The 19,143-nt window shown below is 45.3% G+C and overlaps 1 protein-coding gene across 5 annotated transcripts in view; it reads left to right on the forward strand.

Moving 5' to 3' along the window:
• NRG2 (neuregulin 2) overlaps positions 1 to 19,143 on the forward strand; it is a 171,453-nt gene that overhangs the window by 137,946 nt on the left and 14,364 nt on the right. For 4 of the 5 annotated variants that reach the window (XM_074884117.1, XM_074884118.1, XM_074884119.1 and 1 more), the window contains one exon: positions 9,651 to 9,709. In XM_074884117.1, coding sequence (XP_074740218.1) covers positions 9,651 to 9,709 — 59 coding nt within the window. Of the gene's footprint in view, positions 1 to 9,321; positions 9,399 to 9,650; positions 9,710 to 19,143 lie in introns of all 5 variants that reach the window. The other variant, XM_074884121.1, reaches the window with a different exon arrangement.

The following is a 19,143-nucleotide window of genomic DNA, read 5'->3' on the forward strand; positions in this document are numbered from 1 at the left end:
AAAAAGAGCTGTGTGGGACAGAAACCAGATGCTGTGGTCCTCCACTTCCATGTGTGTGAAGTGAGAGCAGCCCTTGTACACCACAGACCTGTGCTTCAGGGTAGTTGTCTCTGCCATTGGCTTCTTGGTGACACCGTAAGTTCATCTTGCCAGAGTTCCTCATTGGAAACATGGGGGAAGCCCCACATGATGAATCAAAGTCACAGCCACTATTCTGCTGCAGCTGTAGCCCCAGGAAGCCCCAGCAGTTCCCATCTTTCCATACTGGGGAGGGCTCAACCCTTGACGCCTGGAGGAGTGTATGAATCAATATCTCTACCAACGTGGTGCCAAAAGCATAGATCTCAAGGCTATTTCTTTTGGGAAGAACTTGAATCCAGACCAAGACTTTTCAAATTGGATACATTTCTAATTGCAGCAAGAGTTACCTGAACTCCTGCCATACACAGCTATAATGGTAAGGCTCCATTTTTCCTAATGAAGGATACACATGGTAGTTATCAAGTGTCTTCAGCAGACAGACTGTTTTAACCAAAGTAATTCCAGCCTTGTGAAGAAACAGTCTACCTTCAAACCAGGCTGCTATGATAGCTGATGAACAGAGAGGAAGCTCAGTGATGGATACCATTAAGATTTTATATGCCATACGAAACAGACCTAATTATTTCATATCACTTGAAAGCCTTCCTTACTTGCAGACAGTAAAATTATTTCCTTTTCTGATGAGTCCCAAGATACCAATTGCTAAAATCAGATGGGAATTGAATGGGTGTGTACGGAAGGGCAGCAAAATGTTAACCAAAAGGATGTGCTTTGAAGGTATGCACTGTCACTATTCAGCTGCCAGAAAAGACAGTTCTGTGTTAACAGGAACCCAGGGGACCCAGGTGCCTTCCACACAGTACAGTCGTTTCTGATCTTACTGCTTGAGAAGATACCTGGATGTTCATTCTCCTTAAGTATTTTATCATTAACTCATAGACTGAAGATAAGAAATCCTGGCTTTTGAAGTGGTGTCATTTTAGGTTTCTGGACTCCAGAAGACAATAGTTAGTTATTGAGGAATGTAGAAGCATTTGAGCTGAACATAGTATTTCCCATAAAATGGCTTTCCTAATAAAATGGATGATTCTTGGGGAAGGCTGATGATGGATAAATAGACTTCACATTTGTCTGCCTGCAAACTAGCAAAATGCTGAAATGTTTCACAGCTTCCTCATTACACCAAGACAGGAGATCTGCTGCTGTGGTTTGTGAAAGATGCCGCGATACAGATTCAAGAGGAGAAACTAGAGGAGGCAAAGATTCAGGCTTTGACTTGCATTTCTGAACTCTGTAACATGGGAGCCAGACTTGGTCCTGCAGCCATGCCGTGCCTCTGAGACATGAGCATGGAGGACATTGATAAGTCCTTCTGCATACAATCTCTTCAAATGCCTTGGAGATCAAAGAGCTGCATGAACATCTTGAGCCAGGAACAACACATGTGTCTGTGCGCTGTTCCCACTTTGCTATTCTGATTAGAGTCAGCAGGACCTTGGGGGTCTTCTGGCACCATATGCCAGCTTGCAGTCCTCCTTCACTGAGTGCTGAGGAGATTCCAGCACCCTGGCACCCATGTGATGTTACCAGCCTTTCCAATACCAGCTATCAGAAAACAGAATTTTAGAGTGTTCTTCTTTGCTACCTGCCACCATCCTGTAATCAGCTTCCTGGAGTGGATTTCATTGTTTGCAGTTGTCCACAAGTGTAGGAGATCTTTTCTGTACAAGTTACTCCTGGCACTCTGGAGCAAAAAGAGTAGCTGGGTTCTCAAATTATTTCTTTTCCTGAAGTGGCTCATACTTGATATGTTACAGATACCACCTGAATTGGCAGATGGCTTTTTAATAGGTTTCCCAGAAACGTGTTCCTCCTGGTGTTTTAAATGCTGAGGAACAAACTGTTTGCCTGTAAACTCACCTCCTCCATCCCTTTTTAATACACTGCAGCTAGACCTTGGACAATGCGTTTTCTTGCACTGGGGAAGAGCCCAGAAAAGACTTGGAACTGTTCCAGAAATTGTGTCTTTTTGGATTGTGTGCTTGTATAATTTTGTCATTAATTAGAAGTAAATTCTACACATGCCAGTGTCAAAGGAAACCTGAACATGATAAAATCTGTGCTGTTATCTTGATCTGCAGACAGACCACCTGGAAGTTAGATGGGAGAAGTGTGATCTGCCTCAGATATTCTGCAAATTTTCAGCATAAACCCAGGAAATGACTGAGCCACACACATACAGAATTAACTCAACAGCCCTAGTAAATTAAAAAGCCCCAGGCTCTTGTTGACAGAAAGAATTTCTCGACCCTTCTCCAGACCATTTTGCTCAGAGAGGCCTTACAAGTTGGACTGATTTCTCACCATAACTGTAGGGAAGCGGCAAGTCTGACTAGAGCAAATTCAGTGCCTGCAGAAGGGATGCACACAAGCAAGTCTCAAGGCCTTGAGTTGGGCTGGGACACAAAAGAGCAGTGTCTGGTTTGTTGTGTCCAGCTGAACATAGCGCTTGGGGTGGCTATCAACCTCTGATTTTGGGTCTGCCTTGGTCCTGGAGCCCATTGGGTTCTTGGCACAACTTAGAGCAGTTGGAAGCTGCTCTAACCTTTCATTGCTGGGTGCCATGCCCATGGGGTTGTGCTAGTGTGTGTATCACAGCATAAAGCCTCTTTTTCCCAGTTAGATTTTGGCACACATTATCTACAGTTGGGGTCTTCCCAGCCAAACAAAGAAACAAAGCCAAGTGTCATCATTGCACAGTCCTTCTCTGGCCACTTAAATACGCTTCAAGATTCTTTTGTGCAGTTGACGTAATCGAAGTGGCTGGTTCCCTGGGCCAGGATCTTCCTAAATTGCATGGGATCAGAAGACTTAAAGAGCTTCATGGAGCAACACCCCCCCATCATGTTGGACGTTGTGCTTGCAATAGTCAGGCTGAAGGATTTACAAATGCTGACAAATAAACAGACTCTCTGCGTTTGGGCTGACGGCATTGTGTTACGTGAGAGAGTGAGGTCAGAAGCCTGCAGGACCTCAGGCAAAAAGTGAAAGCCTAGGAGAGAATAAAAAGCAGAGCAAAGCAAAAGAGAAAAGATCAATTCATTTTCAAAGTGGCTGATGTATGAAAATCACCAATTTACAAAATGACATGTTCACTTCCTAGAAGCCCATTTGCTTACCTCCTCCGTGTATATTGTTTCCTGCAGATTTGCCCAGGAAAGGGGAAGGATCATTCTGAAGGGTCAGCCACGTTGCCAGCTCCCCTGTGCTTTTGCAGAGCACCATTCAAAGGAGTGAACATCAGGCTGATCTCGTACAGCCATGGTCCTCCTTGCAGCACAGCTTGCTCAGGTCCCCTGTGGCGTCAGGAGCTATGCTGTCCCTCCCAGTGATTCTGCTGATTTGGTCAGCACAAGTTGCACATTGTGCAACCACGGGGATGTCACTTTGCCATGAATATATGAGCAGTTCTGTGGGGAGGTGTTGCAGTGCCCTTGGAAATGAAGAGCCCCCAGTGTTGAGCTAGTGGTGAAAATCTCAACATCCTGTTCCAAATCTCCCGAACCAGCCAGGACTCATTCACTGGGTTTTGCATGCTGTTTGTCTTGGGTGATGAGATCAGGGACCTTTTCAGGTTCAAGTGGCCCATCTATGCATCTTGTTAAATGTGTGCTTTTTAATGCACATGTAAGTATGGTAGACCCTTGAGAACCATCGGGGTGTGGAAGCTGACCCTGCAACAGCAAGGCTCAGTGAAGACAACAGCACGGATCCTGCTGAGCTCCCACAGCTCAGCTGGAGCTGCGCTGTTGTCTTCACTGAGCCTGGAAGTTGGTGTCTCTGAGGTTTAGACTACCATACAGCAAACATGCCTTGATTAGCTGCTCTGGATAAGGCCTCTGTATTTATTCTGGTTGCTTTCTTTTCTTCCCATCAGCGATTTTGTGGAGTCCAGCCTTTTGGGGCTCTCCAGAGCCTGATCATCTGGGACTGGTCAGGGGACAATGACAGAACTGTCTTCTTTTTCAGCCCTTCGCACAAATAAGCAACATGCTTGAAACATTTCTCCATTTGCTTCTATCAGTGCATTGTGTCCTTCTGCTACAGCTTCTCCTTATCCCGTTATTTTGAAGCACCTGCTCGTTCACATTCTTCTATAACCTGGACTGCATTATGAGAGCTACCGTATTTGGCACACTTTAATTAAGATCCAGGGGAGCAAAGGAAATGTCCCAACCCTTGGAAGATTCAGATCAACAGCTAGGCAGAAAAAGTTTTGCTTCCAGCAGGAACGTTATGATAATGATGTTATTAATTAATAGTAGCAAATAATAATTAACAATAATTATTGCTCTGCCCTGATACAGGGCAAAAGGTCAAAGTTTCTCAGTTTTCATAAATAAGTGCTCTGCAAACAACATAGAAATGGGTCATTCGAACCATTTTGCTGTGTAATTTTTGAGATGTTTTATTTGGCTGATCATCTTACTCCGTTTTTTTTACCATGTAAATACTCAACTGCAATGCATCCTGAACCCAACAGCAGAATTTTGTGGATGTTTTCAAAATGGGGTAAAAAAGAGTCATAAGGAATCAGTCAAAACTGAAAGAATTGGACATTTTCCAGCAACAACAGAATCCGGACAGAAAAACCCTGACCAGTTTTATCAATGGCATTTTCAAGTAATTCATTTTCAGATGTGGCTATTTTTTTTAATTTTCATGCACCTGGTTAGGCACAGATGGATGGAATTAAGCACGGGCAGTCTTGGGGGTTCTCCACACAGGCTAGAGAGGGGACAAGGTGCTGTTTGCAAGAGACTGGTGTAGCCTTGTGCTTCCCCAAGACTGTTCCTACAGACACAGGTTTGTCCACTTCCCTTGGCCTTTGAGGAGAGACATATTGGGCCTCTGTGACACCCAGGAGTGGACCAGGAAGTCCAAAGGTGCTATTTGCAGGAATAGTCCACCATCTGCGTAGTCCCTGCAAGAGTTTTCAAAAGGAGGAGGGACTCCATTTTTCTGGGAGTGCCAGCCAAAACCTCTTGACTAGGGCCAAATGTACAGGAAGAAGGATGCCATGATCAAAGACTATCTCATGGTTCTCAACCTTAGTGAGCCTTAACTTTCAGGTGTATCCCTCAGGCCATATGCTTGGCCACTGAAGAAGAGCTGCCCAGAAGCCTGCACCACAGGCAGCAGATTCTGCATGCAGAAGGTGTGCTTTCCACTGCTCTTCCTGTCCAGACTGGGAAACTCATGTTCAATGCATGCTGGAAATTTCTTTCCCAGAAGTCACATCTGGAACCATAGTAATAAATAAGAAATCATCTTCATCAGCCTAGACATATGAGTCAGCTAAAAAAAAGGAAACCATGAGGACTGCATGCTTTCTAAGGTCTCCTGGTCACTGTTGCTGCCAGCAGCCCTGCCTGTGAGGAATCAGGAACCAGGGACACCAGAGCAGCACATGTGTCTTGACAGCTTGGGAGGTGACAGAGGTGCTCATCCTCATGAGGGCTTCTTTTCTGTCACTTCTCCCAGTGCTGATTCACTAGTAACTAAAGATGAAAAGCCTAAGCTGTCCTAGACACAGAGAAGACAGTTATCTACTGTCTTCCCTGGAAAGCTCTTTTCCCCACTCACACTAGGCTGACTGCAGAGATCTGAAGATGAGCTGTGTGGTAGCTGTCATGGCATCAAAGCTTCTTTGACACTGTTATGTTTTGCTTTTTCACTTCTCACCAATTTCTTTCTCTGGATTTTTATTTACTTCCACCATTTTTCACATAATCTTAAGTCTTTCCTTAATGGCATGCAGTTTCAGTCACACTGAGGTTCCAGACTTGGCTGACCTCTTGCAGATGTGCACCTGAGAGTTTTAGCTCCTTTCAGACAAAGCACCTCTTTTTGAGGTGGGTAGGACATTTGCTTCATTCTGCAGCACTCCTGAGCCCCGTCGGTGTGCTCACAACATATATGAAATCTCAGATCCCAGACAAATGGGCAGCATGTTGCAAGCTAAACTGGATACCCTTGAGGACCCTGTGAATAAGTCCATGACTCTACCAGTCAGGACTGGGAAGCCATCTTCTGTTTTGGATGCCTTGTTCGAATCCCAGTGAAATCTCTTAAAGGTTTCTCCAAAGTCATGCTTCCCTAGGGCTGTCCTTCTGAGTCCACATCACCCAGCTGCCTCAGGTTTGTGCTCTTTGATTGCCAACAGGGCGTCTTCTTCACTCCACTTCCCAGCACCAGCCTACTCTGCTTCACCACGGGGAAGGTCAACAGGCCTCGTGTCTGATGGTAACCCCTTGGGCTGGGCTTTCCTTGGAGCTGGCTGGGCTCCCTGGTATTGAAACGACATTACCAGTATGTCTACCTTTCCTCTGCTCCAAGATGAATGTTCAAATATGAGAGAAGAGAATGAATTTTTCAAAGATATTTACCTGACCAGAGGGTCAGATTTACAGTTTCAAAAGTGACTTGGTTACTGAGAAACTTAAGTGTAGGACTAGGGAGTTCAGTGGAGCCTCATGCAGAGCCATGCCCTGAAGTTCTCCCTGAGCAGTTCGGGGAGCACAAATAGCCCAGCACACTCCCACATGGAGGTGTTAGCACAGGTCCCAAACCCCAGATGCTGTGTAGCACAGAAAACAGGTTTGGTCATGGGCAATGAGGGTGCACCAGATTTTTTGCTTAGTGCAGACCTACCAAAACTGCAGTGAAAGCCAGCAAGAAATCAGGTGTCAAGCCACATCAGTCACACAGGGCCTTCCAAAGCTTTCTTCTGTGAGAAGGACAGCAGGTGAAATGTCCCCTGGACATGGGGCACCCTGCCTTGGAGATCTGGGAAATGCCTTCTTTAAAGGAAAGATGAACAGGTTTGGAGCTGTTGAGGAGGACGACAGTAGATGGGATGGAGAGATTATGCAGCCTTTTATTGTTTGTATCTTCTCCTTGGATCATGCTGGATTCAGAGGTGCACCTGCAGGTCCCCTGTAAGCATCCAGTATCCAGCACTGAGGCTCATACTACTTCTGGAGTACAGCAGGTTGTCCCATGGGCAGATGGCCTCCTTTAGGAGCCTGTGGCAGTGGTGTATCCGTGTGTCAGCAAATGCCTCAGCCTTTTGCCCTGGGAGTTTTAATGCAGGTCTCCAGGCAGGGTTTAGACATCTGTGCACTGGGGGAATGGCACCAGCCATGTCCGTCACCACAGCTGGGAGACCTTGACACCTTGTTCTGCCTTTTGCCCAGCCACCTGGTGCCTCCTCAAGTCCTTCCCCAGACCTCAGCTGAATTTCACTTCTCCCATTTGGAGAGGAGCCCTCCAGCTTGGAGAAGTGTGGGCCTGACAGACGGGCTGGTGTACTCTTAGTTTGCGCAGCTGGTGTGGCTGCTGAGAGCCCCTAGTGCTCTCTCATGTGATCCCCACCTGCTGGCCCTGATCAGTGTATGTCCATGATGAGGGAGAACTATTAAAAATCAGGTTTTCTGGTCATAATGAATAGGGAAGACTTCTCCAATTTCTACCTCTTCCCCCAAGGGAACTAAATAGTTGCTGACAAAAACTCTCTGTGTTCCCTTAAGCAAGTAGAGAGAAGCAGGAATTCATCTCCCTTCTTGACTTTTTTTATTGCGACTGGAATTGCCTATCTGTGACATGCCATCTAAACCTAAATCTGTCAAGAACAACAAATGCTGCCATAGCCCTTGAACAACAGTACAGAACTAATCTGCCAACAAGCTTTGGAACTACAAAGCTTTGGTCTTATTAAACATCAAAGCCATCCCTTCCTCATCCCCTTTGCTGTGTCCGAAGACTGGGAGCAGGCGTTAGCATACTTTTGGGAGGCATGAGAAGGTCAGATCTGCACTGCCCATGCAGGGCTGGCAGTGAGCACGTGGGACCTGGACCTGCACTTGCCCTGCTCCACCCCGCCGTATGCGCAGTTTGGGACCAGTTGTCTGACACTGGCTGCTTGCTGTCCTTTACAGTGGACTGTAAGGGAGCCAAAGCATTGAACTCTGGTCCACATCCTTTTTGCTGAGGTGTTTTTCAGTCCCTTATTGTTGACCAGCTGGGGTCTGCCGAACACTGAGGGATAGTGAGATCTTGTGGGGTGGCATCTGAGAGCAAGGAAGGTCTGACAAGTATGAGGTGCAGAGCCTGCAGCCCCGCTTATCCCGGGAAGTTGTAAATCAAACGTTAAGACGCTAGCTACAGTGATAAAACCCTCTTAAGCACAGAGGAGGGAGAGGTTGGTTGGGGAGGGAGGGTGTTGTGGGACAGGCAGGTAAGCACTGGGACTTCAAGAAAACTAGGGATAACTTTGAGGGACTATCCAAAGAGGCCAGAAGAAAATATGTGAAGTGAGGGAGAGAGATAGGTGCCTGGGGGAGAAGCGTTTGACTACCCACTGCTGAGCTCCCATCACTTCCCAGGTTCACCTGCAGCTGTGGCAGGTCACAACGCAGAGGTGTGGGTGCTGCTGCACCAGGCATGGTACAGCACCTCCCGCTGCACCCCTGCCTACATCCCCGTGCTCCCCAAACCTGGCCTAGCCTGGGAGCTGCTCCGGGGAGCTTACTCACGAGCTGAGGCCTGTGTCTGATGGCCCTTGTCCGCAGGGCACCATCCCTGCCACTGCAGCATCGTGCCCATGAGCTGCCACATCCTGGCCCATCACATAACCTTGGCTGGGATAGCCCGAGAGCCTCGCAGTTGAGCAGCATGTGAGATCTGTTCGGTTCAGCTTTCTTCTCTGTCCCTTTCTCTCTGTTAACACAGAGATTCTGCACATGCTTTCTCTCTAACTGCAACGTAACCCTTTTCCCTGGAACATCCTGTGGGTGCTTCTGGGGTAATAACAGGAAGACGCTTGCCATACACAACGCTCGCTGTCGCCTGATCGGCTGCTCACCGCTCTATGGCACCTCTTGCCAGTCTTGTCTAGATAGCAGCTCCAAGGACAGTCTCTGAAAGTAGCATCCAGCCCATCTCGATCTTCCTGCCAGCTGGTGCTTCTAGCAGGTGAGGAGGAAGGAGGCAGGCAGAGGAGGAAAGGAGGGGTTTGGCTGGCTGCTTGAAGACCCAGGCCAAAAATAGAGCTGGAATGCTGATGTTGCAGGTGCCTGGTTAAAGCAAAGTGAAGAGTAAATATGCGCGTAAAAGCCTTTATTTTTTCCATTCATCACAATGCACTTTTTATTTCTGACCTTAGCCTCAAGAATGGTGCCAGACATGTTCTGTGATTTCTCCCCTTTTCCCCTCCAGATGTCCAAACGGATTCTTCGGACAGAGATGTTTGGAGAAACTGCCTTTGCGATTGTACATGCCAGATCCTAAGCAAAGTATGTTTGAAGACAAAAAATACACCACACTACTTAAAACCTCCCGGGCACAGCGGTGAATGTAGAGTGGTCTAGTCAGGAATGGCTCTTGGTGTCAGCTTTGGGCTAGGGCTTAGGGATGCAGGTAAGGGTGAAGGCTGAAAGCAGATGGATAGGAGCCGTGGAAGGGATCAGAAGGGGCCTCAGTTCAGTCTGTTTGGGTGTCATTTTGCTATCTTGTTTCTCTCTTTCTGGTTTTCTTTCTTCCGGTAGGTGTCCCATCGAATTCACAGGAGACCGGTGTCAGCATTTCGCAATGGTCAGCTTCTCCAGTATGTCTCTTTCTACTTCTCTCTCTCCCTGGTTATTGTAGCTCTGTGTTGTGTCCTTAAAGCAGGTTCTTCTGTTCTCCAAGAGCCCTCTTCCTGCCTTGTGCGCTCCCAGCTCTGCTTGGCCGTAAGAGGAGCTGTGATCGTGTCCAAGAGGAGAATTTGGGGTCTTACTATCTCCCCATTTGATAGAATGGGTTCTGCTTTCATTTCTGATTGAACTTAATGTTGCTTGCTCTTTTCATGCAAAATGCAAATAAGGCACAACGTTATGTGGTGTGCTGTGTGAGAACAGTCTGTGTGATAAGCTGTATCTGCTAGCATTACTGTCTCAGGATGGACTATGTTGTGCAGTGCAAGAGATGTGCATTTTCCCACAAAGGGGGTATGTGAGTCTCTCTGTACCAACTGAGGAAATCACAGCGAGGGCTGTAATGAAATTTCCCCTGAGGTGAGGTTGTATTTCTGTTTCCAGAAGCTAAAGTAAGCATCAGTTGCTGTTCGGGTGAGGTGGTTGGAGGCTGGCTCGGAGTCAGAGCCTGGAGCAGGCCCAGAGGGCTGGACAGGGCAACCTGCACCCCTGAAGCCCCAGGGGTCACGTTGGTAGCTGCCACTGTCTCAGGGCTTCTCACACCTCAGTACCACGTAGGATGCAGGCTAAATCTGCTGACTGGGCATCTTAGACTGTATCCCTTCTGGACACAGAGATGTTCCTGTCTCTCTCCTGTGGGGTTGGACAGCCTTGCAGTTGGGGTTGTGCCTAACCACAGTGACTGACCCTTTAACCTCCTATTCAGTGGGTGTCTATACTCCAGAGTCCTTGCACTTAGTGCTTCCCTGTTTCTAGTTTTCAGTTCCTACAGGCTCTAAGTCTCCAGAGATACGTTGCTTATAGACATCATTAGCTCGTTTTGTTCAAGGCAGGTAATTTTTCCAGGTCCATACTCAGACAGTGGGGTCCTGGTCTGGGTAAGAACTGCCCTGAAAGGGGGTGCAGTTACAGTGCAGGAAATCGGCCACGGTGACCCTCTGTGTGACCTATCCTGCCTCCATGCTGTCCATTTGGACACCCACAAATGGTGTTTTAAAAAGTGGCTTTTTTAAAAGCGCCACAAAAGAGGCTTTAATTAGTGGGAACCAGAGGAGAAATGCCTCTCCAGGATGACTCCTTGATTGCCAGTACCCCCTCTCCCACCGCTCTGTAAGAAATCCTGCAGTCCTCATCCTGATCTGGCAGTAGCAGGAGTCTCATTAGCACGTGCTAATAGCTGGCAAGCGCTCCCATTAGACTCCCTTCTACAGAGTATGCAGACAAGATGCAAATAGGCTTTGTGAGGCCCTTGGGACAGCTTGATGTTTTTACATTGCCTTTTGTTCCAAATTGGCTTCAAAAGTTGAAACCTCCATTGATTTATTTTTTCAGACTAAAACATCCAAGTAAGCTCTTATTAAAATGACAAAACAAAATGTTCTGTTTTGATCCTTAACCTGATGCTAAAGGGTTTCCTTTCTGCTTTTAAGCCCATGGTATCAGAGACCCTGGCTGCAGACAGCAGTGGGATGCTCACCCAATGAAGGTGATTTATAGCATGTTTCATGAGGTGGTATCCAACAGGCTTAAACATTATTGCTACCATGCTGCAAAACCAAATCAGGGGTGAAAATTAGTTTTATGTCAGGAAAATGCCTTTTCAGAACATTAATGACAAGAGTAAACAGCATTGTGTTTTTTGCCCAGCCTGCAGAATCCAGCTCTTTATGGGAATGAAATTTGTTTAAATTTTATTCATGTGTTAAAGGAACAATAAGAACTTTAAGACCGGCATATGTACATTTACTTACCTCAATTCTGCTTTAACCACAGGATAGTAAGGTAAAAACAGATTAACAATCCAGGTTACCTGTCTGAACTTGGATAAAAATCATCTAAGAAGATGATTCATATGTGTTTATAGCTGTTTTCACTTTCAGGTCACAGTTGGGTAATATATGTAACAGAAACACTGCAGAAAAGCATGCACTGAACTTGCACTTTCTGAATAGGAGAGGTGTTTCACTTGACTCTGGACTGTGCAAAGGCTTACTTTCTACTTTGATCAATAATTAGGGCACAGTCGAAGTTGTTGTTGCTCTATAATAAACTTAGTGCTTCATCCCATATGGGTTCTGACAGGTCAAAAGCTGAAACAGATTAAATGAGGTTCAGGCATTTCCACTGGAAATAAAATAGCTCTGTCCTGATTCATGTTTTGAGAACATTGCCAGCCTTGACAGGTACTTAAATAGTAAATAATGACACCTACACTGGGGGTGTTTTAAATGCATTTGGAGTATTTTAGGTTTTCAGATTGGAGCCTTCTGATTCTTTAATATTATTAAATATCAGAATTAAATATTACAATATGACTTTTAGTAGGTATATTCCAGGGCCGAGCGAGAGTCTCTGCAGAGTGAACTAAATTTAAGGTGCTGTTCTGAAAAGATATGGCAGATACTTTGCTGAATTTGGGCCAGAGATGGAGAAGGTACAGCATCCCAGCATCATGCCAGGTGTGTGTCTTCCCTCTGGGAGCAGCTTCCTATCTCATCAGTTTAAACTCTTATTCAGATTTTGCTTAGGTAAAACTCCCCATGTACTCGAGGAGTTCAGGCTATCTTTGTGTATGTGACAGGTAGCTCTGGAGGTTTGTTCTTCTCTGAAATACCTGCTAGACAACTGCAATTATGTTGATGAAAATCACATGAATTTAGATAGATTTTCTCCCACGTGATGTTTCTCTGTGTTGCTGTGACAACTCAATGACCAAGTGCCTACTACCAGACGTGCTGGGTATATACCCTACTACTTGAAAATGAAGAGGAAATGTTAAAGATGGAGGTTTTTTTCTTATGTTGCACTCACACTGTTGCTATTTTCTAACAGATTGGTACAGAGGAACTCACTAGGAATTGTATTATTGGACTAGCTCAGAGACGTCTCAGTCTGTCCTAGCTCGGCCCTTATTTGGATGAATAGCATTTGCTTTTGGTAGGAATTTGCAACAGCAGAATTCAAGCAAGTATCTCAGCGGTTGGTTCCTGTCTGCTTATATGGAGTTTACATTTTATTTTGCTTGCATTGTAATGCAAATGTAATGGGAAATGTCTTGAAATACTGGAGAAAAAACAAAGCATGCCAAGACTGTTCCTTATCTGAGAAAATGGATACGTAGCGCAGACAACATTGCTCTGGCCTAGCAAGGTGTCTCTTTGAGCAGAGCTGTGGTACCTGACTGTATGGGGTCTCTAAGCCTGCCTTTATGCTAAGTCTGCATTAGTCTAAGCCACCCTGATGGGCTGTTTTCTAGCAAGGCTCATACCCTAAGGAGATCTAAGGCAGCACGTTTACTCTGGGCAGCAGTGGCTAGGGATGTGTAGGCAGTTGGCTACCATCAGTCAGCAGATGGACAACAACCTGCTAAGCAACAGCAACACAGATGAGGGCCTTTGAGACACTGACACATAGTAATCCCACATTCAGTAAGTATGGGCAGGGTCTCACAGGGAAACTTAAAAGCTTTACCCTGTTTATCATAGGTCAGTTTTAGGAAGTATGACAGATGGCTTTCCCACATTCATCAGAACAGAAAACCTACCAGAAGGATGGAAGGAGAGATGTCAGAGCAAACAACTGCACGTTCACTGAGATTAAAATAGTTGAAAGGCACATATCAGAGAAGAAAAAGCTGTCCTGACTTAAGATGTGCTGACTTAAGCCTGGTTAGATCCCTTTTGTCTGTATGAAATTTCAGTGATCTCAGCTGGTCCCTGTGCAGGCTCCTCCGTCCATGCATAAGGAATTGGCTGATGGATCAAGGTCAGAAGATCACGTTGTCTAGGCTTTAACTAACCTGTAAGAGGAAAGCCTCACAGAGGCTGTACAATATTACTGAGGGCCGTTAAAGAAACATTTAAAGCAGTTTTAATTTAGACTGAAGGGGAATTATTGGCATTGAACAGAGGGGACGGTGGTTGTCTGCAATCACAATATAAAACAGAGGAATGCCCTGGTAGATGAGAATACAGAGAATTACTTCCATGGGTGAGGAGTCATTAAATCATCTTACTAAAATGTTTGTCACATCAAGGTCTTCATAGTTCTATGCCTCCACACGATTATAGTTGCAGATATAATTAATATATATACTGCATTGTACATATGATGATAAAGTCATATTGTCTGCTAGTTTCAGATGTTAGATCTTGCAGTTATGATGTAACTCCAATGAAACCAGAGGGCTAGGAGATCCTAACTCTAAAATGTGACCTAAATCAGGAATCCTTCCTGACCCTGGCCATAAGGAATGGATGGAATGTGCAGGCAAGGAGTAACCAGCCATACTGTCAATCTGAGTTCACATCATGAACTCATCTTCTGACCCTTGTTCTCCCCCCCCCCCTCTTTGCAGCAATAGTGCAGCCAGACCTTCATTATTTTTTCAGTGGGGTTTTAGATATCTGTGTTAGAGGTTTGATTCCAAATTCATACCCCAGGCCCCCTTCCTAGTCACTGCAGAGGGTTTGGCACCCAAGGATGTGTATTTGGCTAACTGAACTCCCGTGCTACCATCAGGATGAGATGCCTCATCCCCCAGAGGTGCGGAGGCTGTTGAGTACAAACTCACAGGTTTAGCTGTCAGATGTCTCTCCTGGAGCCCTGGTACAGGTAGCTGCAGAGTCACAGATCACAGCTGTCTTTTTGGCTGGCTGTCCATGCACTACTGAGAACAGAAGTTTAATACATCAAACTGTTGATCCGCAGCCTGGATGAATCCATTGCATGAATACCCAGAACATTTTGCCTTTGCAGTCAGCTCTTCACTTCTGCTGGCACACGTGGGTGAAGAGTTCAGCAATATCACAGAAGAGTCAAGAAGTCTTCCTAATATGAGAGCTTCTAGCGGGTACTGGAGACTCACCCAATTGACAGCTGTCTGCTGGGTCCAACTTCATAGGCACAACTATGGCTGGCAGCTCCTTCCATAAGGCAGAAGCACGTCCAGAATCAATACAGCTGGCACCTGTATTTCATAGCTGCCTGTTCTACATCAGATCAAGATCTAGCTCTATCTTCTCTCTTCTACAAGGAACTTTTCAGGTCTTTGTAAAACCCTGCTGGAAGTTTACCAAAAATTTGCCAGGCTGGCTGGTTGTAAAAGTTTTGTAAATTACACTGGCAGCTATTTCACTCTTCGTGGGGCCAAGATACTGAAAGTTAAATGTAGTGGGCAGGAACATTTATACCTTGCCTAAGCCTGCACATTTGGATTCTTTCCACTTGTGATTTATGGAACAATTTAGAAATTTGGGATGAATTTTTATGTTTTTGCTTGTATTTTGTCTGTGGAATCTGAAATTTCATCTTAACTTTGCTATTTATTCATGTCCCAAAATAATTGTCACTGATCTGGAGGACAAATGTCATACCATTCATCTCCTTGTTTAGTGAAATGTTTTCATTTTGTACTTTATGACCTAATTAAAGTTGAAGTCTGTAGCCTGCCTGTAAACATCCTGGAATAGAGCTGACATTCACATACGATGTAATCTAGCATATTCTCCATTTTTACCCCATATTTCATTCTTGGTTTCTTTACAAACCGAATTTTCATTTTTAGTTGGAGTCTTCCTACTGGTCTGCTTTGGAAGCACAAAGCAGCATTTTCTGCTATCCATTGGGAGAGCAGGCTTTCTCTTCAACTGGGCTCCCTTAAGAATCTTTGTTCAGGCATCAGATCCCTGGAAACATGGAAGAGAAGAGCTTGAGCTGAGAAATCAGTCTTGCAGTGGCAGACTATCTGGTCAATTCTGCTTGCAGTGGACGCTGATATGAAAGTGTATCCTGAGTTCCCAGCTTGATATATCTCCCAGGACTCCCTGTAGCCATCAAAAGTATAGTGTGATGGATCTGGCTCCTGATAGATTTGCTGTGTGGCAGGACATTTCCCTTGCATCGACATTACGGATTCCTTCCAACAACAGATGATGAGCATGGATATTTCCAAGATGAGGACAACCATCTGTTCTTGAGCATCCACCTCAACGTCACTGGGTGTGATCTGTGTAATGATCTCAGCAGCATGATTCCTGCCCTATCATAGCATATTTCCTGTAGATTAGATGTCCTGGACTTCCCATCATTCTTTCCAAGGAAGTTGCTTTCATAGAGCCTTTCCAGCCAGAAAAGCATAAACTGTTTCTACTTGCAGTGTCTATATCAGGGTCTCTGGGCTGGAAACGGAATCGCGTGCTCCCACAGTGGCACACAACCTGGCTTCAACGCTGCCAACTGAACTGTTGTGGAAGCAGAGCAGTGTAGGTTTATCAGGTGAGAGGCTTCTTATTTTTCTGAGGGATGGTCCCCTTCAATCTGAAGTCACCAGGTTGCAGCTGGAGGAGTGCTGGTCATCCCTCACATGTAAAAGTGACCCTTCTGACAGGTGGGTTTTGGATGCTTGCTCCTCACACTGAGGTGATGTGTTCCCATGGACAGAGGAATAGATGTACCACTGCAAGCTCTTCTGGGAAGGTCTAGATCTGAATTTCAGCTTCTCTGTTCACTTCACTTCAAATTCACTTATTCAGCAGTAGTTTCCTACCTGTTAATCGTGGTATGAAAATGATAAGCAGAAGAATACTTCTTTTTTTTATCTACCTTTCTGTTTCCTCCTCCACCTCTTCCTCATCTGAAGCCTAAATCAATATTTAGCAGCATTTTAAACTGCACAAACATTCTGCAGGTTCCTTTCAGTGACACGATAACTGCTGACCACTTAATTACAGGGTGATGAGTATGCTGTGGTGTGGCTGGGTAATTACAGGGTGTCTGTGGTTTATCATAACAGGGTTATTCCTCTCCCCTGGACAGCAGTACAGGTTACCCTTTGGGATCTCCTAAAGTTAATTGCATGCTAATCCACAGCAGCTTGCTAATATTCTATTTTTAAGTATCTGGACTCTTGAGGCCTACCAAGTTATTTTTATTGACACAGTACTGGACAAGCTAAATGGCTGTGCAGTTTATGGAAGGTTTTCAGACTTTCTGTGCTTGGAGATCCCATGTATTGCCCAGCCCTTAACACGAGCACAGTGTCCTCTGTCCCCAGCATCACAGGACTGTCTTGCATTGCTCCCTGGGAGAAGCCTGGACCATGGTGCAGCAAGTATTACTCTTGTCAGTACAATTTATTATTAATACTCAGTCTTGCTGGTCCTCAGATGTTAATTCTCCACTTAGTTTTGTGCCTTGGAGCATGCTCAGATAGCCCTCTGGGGGACCCAAGTGTGTTTGGGGAGAATAATGCATGCAGTAAGCAAACATCTTAACTATGTTCTTGGGCAACCTGAAGTCCACATGAGCATAGGCCCAGTTTTCACAGCTGTTTGCTAAGGCTTTTTTCCTTCTTAAGCATCCTGCAAATGTACAGTTCAGTGAGACCCATCTTGTCTTGAGGTGTTACTTCTATAAGGATATTTTAGATTAAATGTTTTTGTCTGTTCATCTTTTAAAACAGGTAAAATACATTATAAAGAAAAACACAGTCACTAAGTCACTGTGGATCAAGTAAGTGTAGGACTTTGCCTTCTGTCCAATGATAAGAAAAAAATCCACCCCAAAATTTGAGACAGTGGGCCCACAGACTACCCACCCTACTGGTAGCACCTAAATCTAACTAAATAGTTTCTTTCAGTCCCCTTCAGCTGAATGCCAACATCTGGGGGCCTTGAGTGTAAGGTCCATGCATCCCTTGACTATTCAGCACGCCCTACTTTGAACAGCTGAGTGGTACCAGTCTGGGTGATGGGATCCAACCTGAAGCCCATGCAGGTGTGCTACACCTGAGATGAAGAGTGTGAAAATGAAATATTTTTGTAATCTCTTTCATACATTTTCCCTTTTTCCCTTCTTCAACTCTCCCATGCTCGCTGCCTTTCTCTGTTGGACAGCCTTCTGTCATACATACAGTAGTTAGGTATTTGAACATTTCCAAACTACTGGTCCAGTCTCCTTTGGGATCAGCACAGAAGAGCCTAGCTTTTAGCCTTTAAGTACAAGAAGCAATGTAAATACTGCAAAGTCATGCATTAAAGAGGCCAGTAGATATTGTTTCCTTAACATTGATGAGTACATTAGGAAGAATGGGTTCTATCTTAAAAGTCCAACATCTTCAGAAAGGTTCAGAAAGCACATTTGGAACAAGGTTTTCCAAAAAACATACCCCCACTTCTGGAGAGTTTCACAGCAGTTCAGGGTGCTCAGCCCTAGCTCCTTGCCATGACCAAGGGAGGATGTGTGCAGTTCAGTTCAGAGAGAAGGTTGATGATGTGAGAAAATATGCAGGGGAAGCGGAGAGTGGCTCTCTACTCGATGTGTCAGTTATGGGTGATAGAGAAGCAATGTCTGTAGCCTGAAATGATGATAGAGAAGTGTTGAGTAGCCATGGACATCAGATGCAGGAGCATAGGCTGGGGTAACACTTCCTCTATCTGCAAAGCTACCAGTGGGTGTGTAGGCACAGGCAGGCACATGCATTCCAGCTGCTGCCTGGTTTCTCTCCTGCTCAGGGAACCTGTAGCCAAGATCCAGTGAGCTAGCTGGCTGTGTCTGCTCCATGGGGCTGGGGAGCCAAAAGAAACTGCAGTTGTGATCTGAGAGGGACAGTGGGAAGGGTAAAGTTCCTCAGGTCCTGCCCACCAGCTCTGTTTGCACAGGCATTTCTGAGCTTGCAAAAAACCATGAAAATGCTTTGAATTGCACCCATTTGTAGATGTAGATGTTGCAGCAAATCCTGGAACAGGGAGGAAATGTGGCAGTATAGGCAGTATGAAGCTATCAAATGGATCAATAGCGTAGATATATAGATGAATTTTAACGTATCTCTACACGCATTTGTCATAGTGTCAGGTGAAACAGGGTGTGTAATGGTAGCACGCCTTAGGAAAAGGTCAAGGCTAGATGTGATGACCAAGAGGTTTAAGATGAATGTATTCTGTCCAGTTCTCTGCTGCCCACAACATTGTGTCCGTGTCACTGCAACCTGTACAAAACGACTGTGAAACGGATGGTGGAGTTTGCCATTCCTTTCGCACAAATGTGAGATGTGAAGCAGAGGGCAGCCAGGTTTTGTGGCCTTTAATTTATACAAAATTTAAAAAAAAACCCAATCCCACCCAACTCCTGCTCTCTCAACCCCCCAAACATCAGCATTGATTTGAAGAGAAGAACCTGCTTTAGAAAACGTGTTTACATGTTCCATGATGATTAGTGCTAATTTCCCCCCACCTAAATTTTGAGCAGCATTGCAAAAGAAAGCCAATATTTCTGTGCAGCAAAAAGCAATTCCTATGAACAATATAGTAAATAAATCTCGACATCTTCAAGCTGCAAATAATCTTGT

The sequence above is a fragment of the Strix uralensis genome, chromosome 14, assembly GCF_047716275.1.
Source record: "Strix uralensis isolate ZFMK-TIS-50842 chromosome 14, bStrUra1, whole genome shotgun sequence".
Taxonomy (NCBI): Eukaryota; Metazoa; Chordata; class Aves; order Strigiformes; family Strigidae; genus Strix; species Strix uralensis.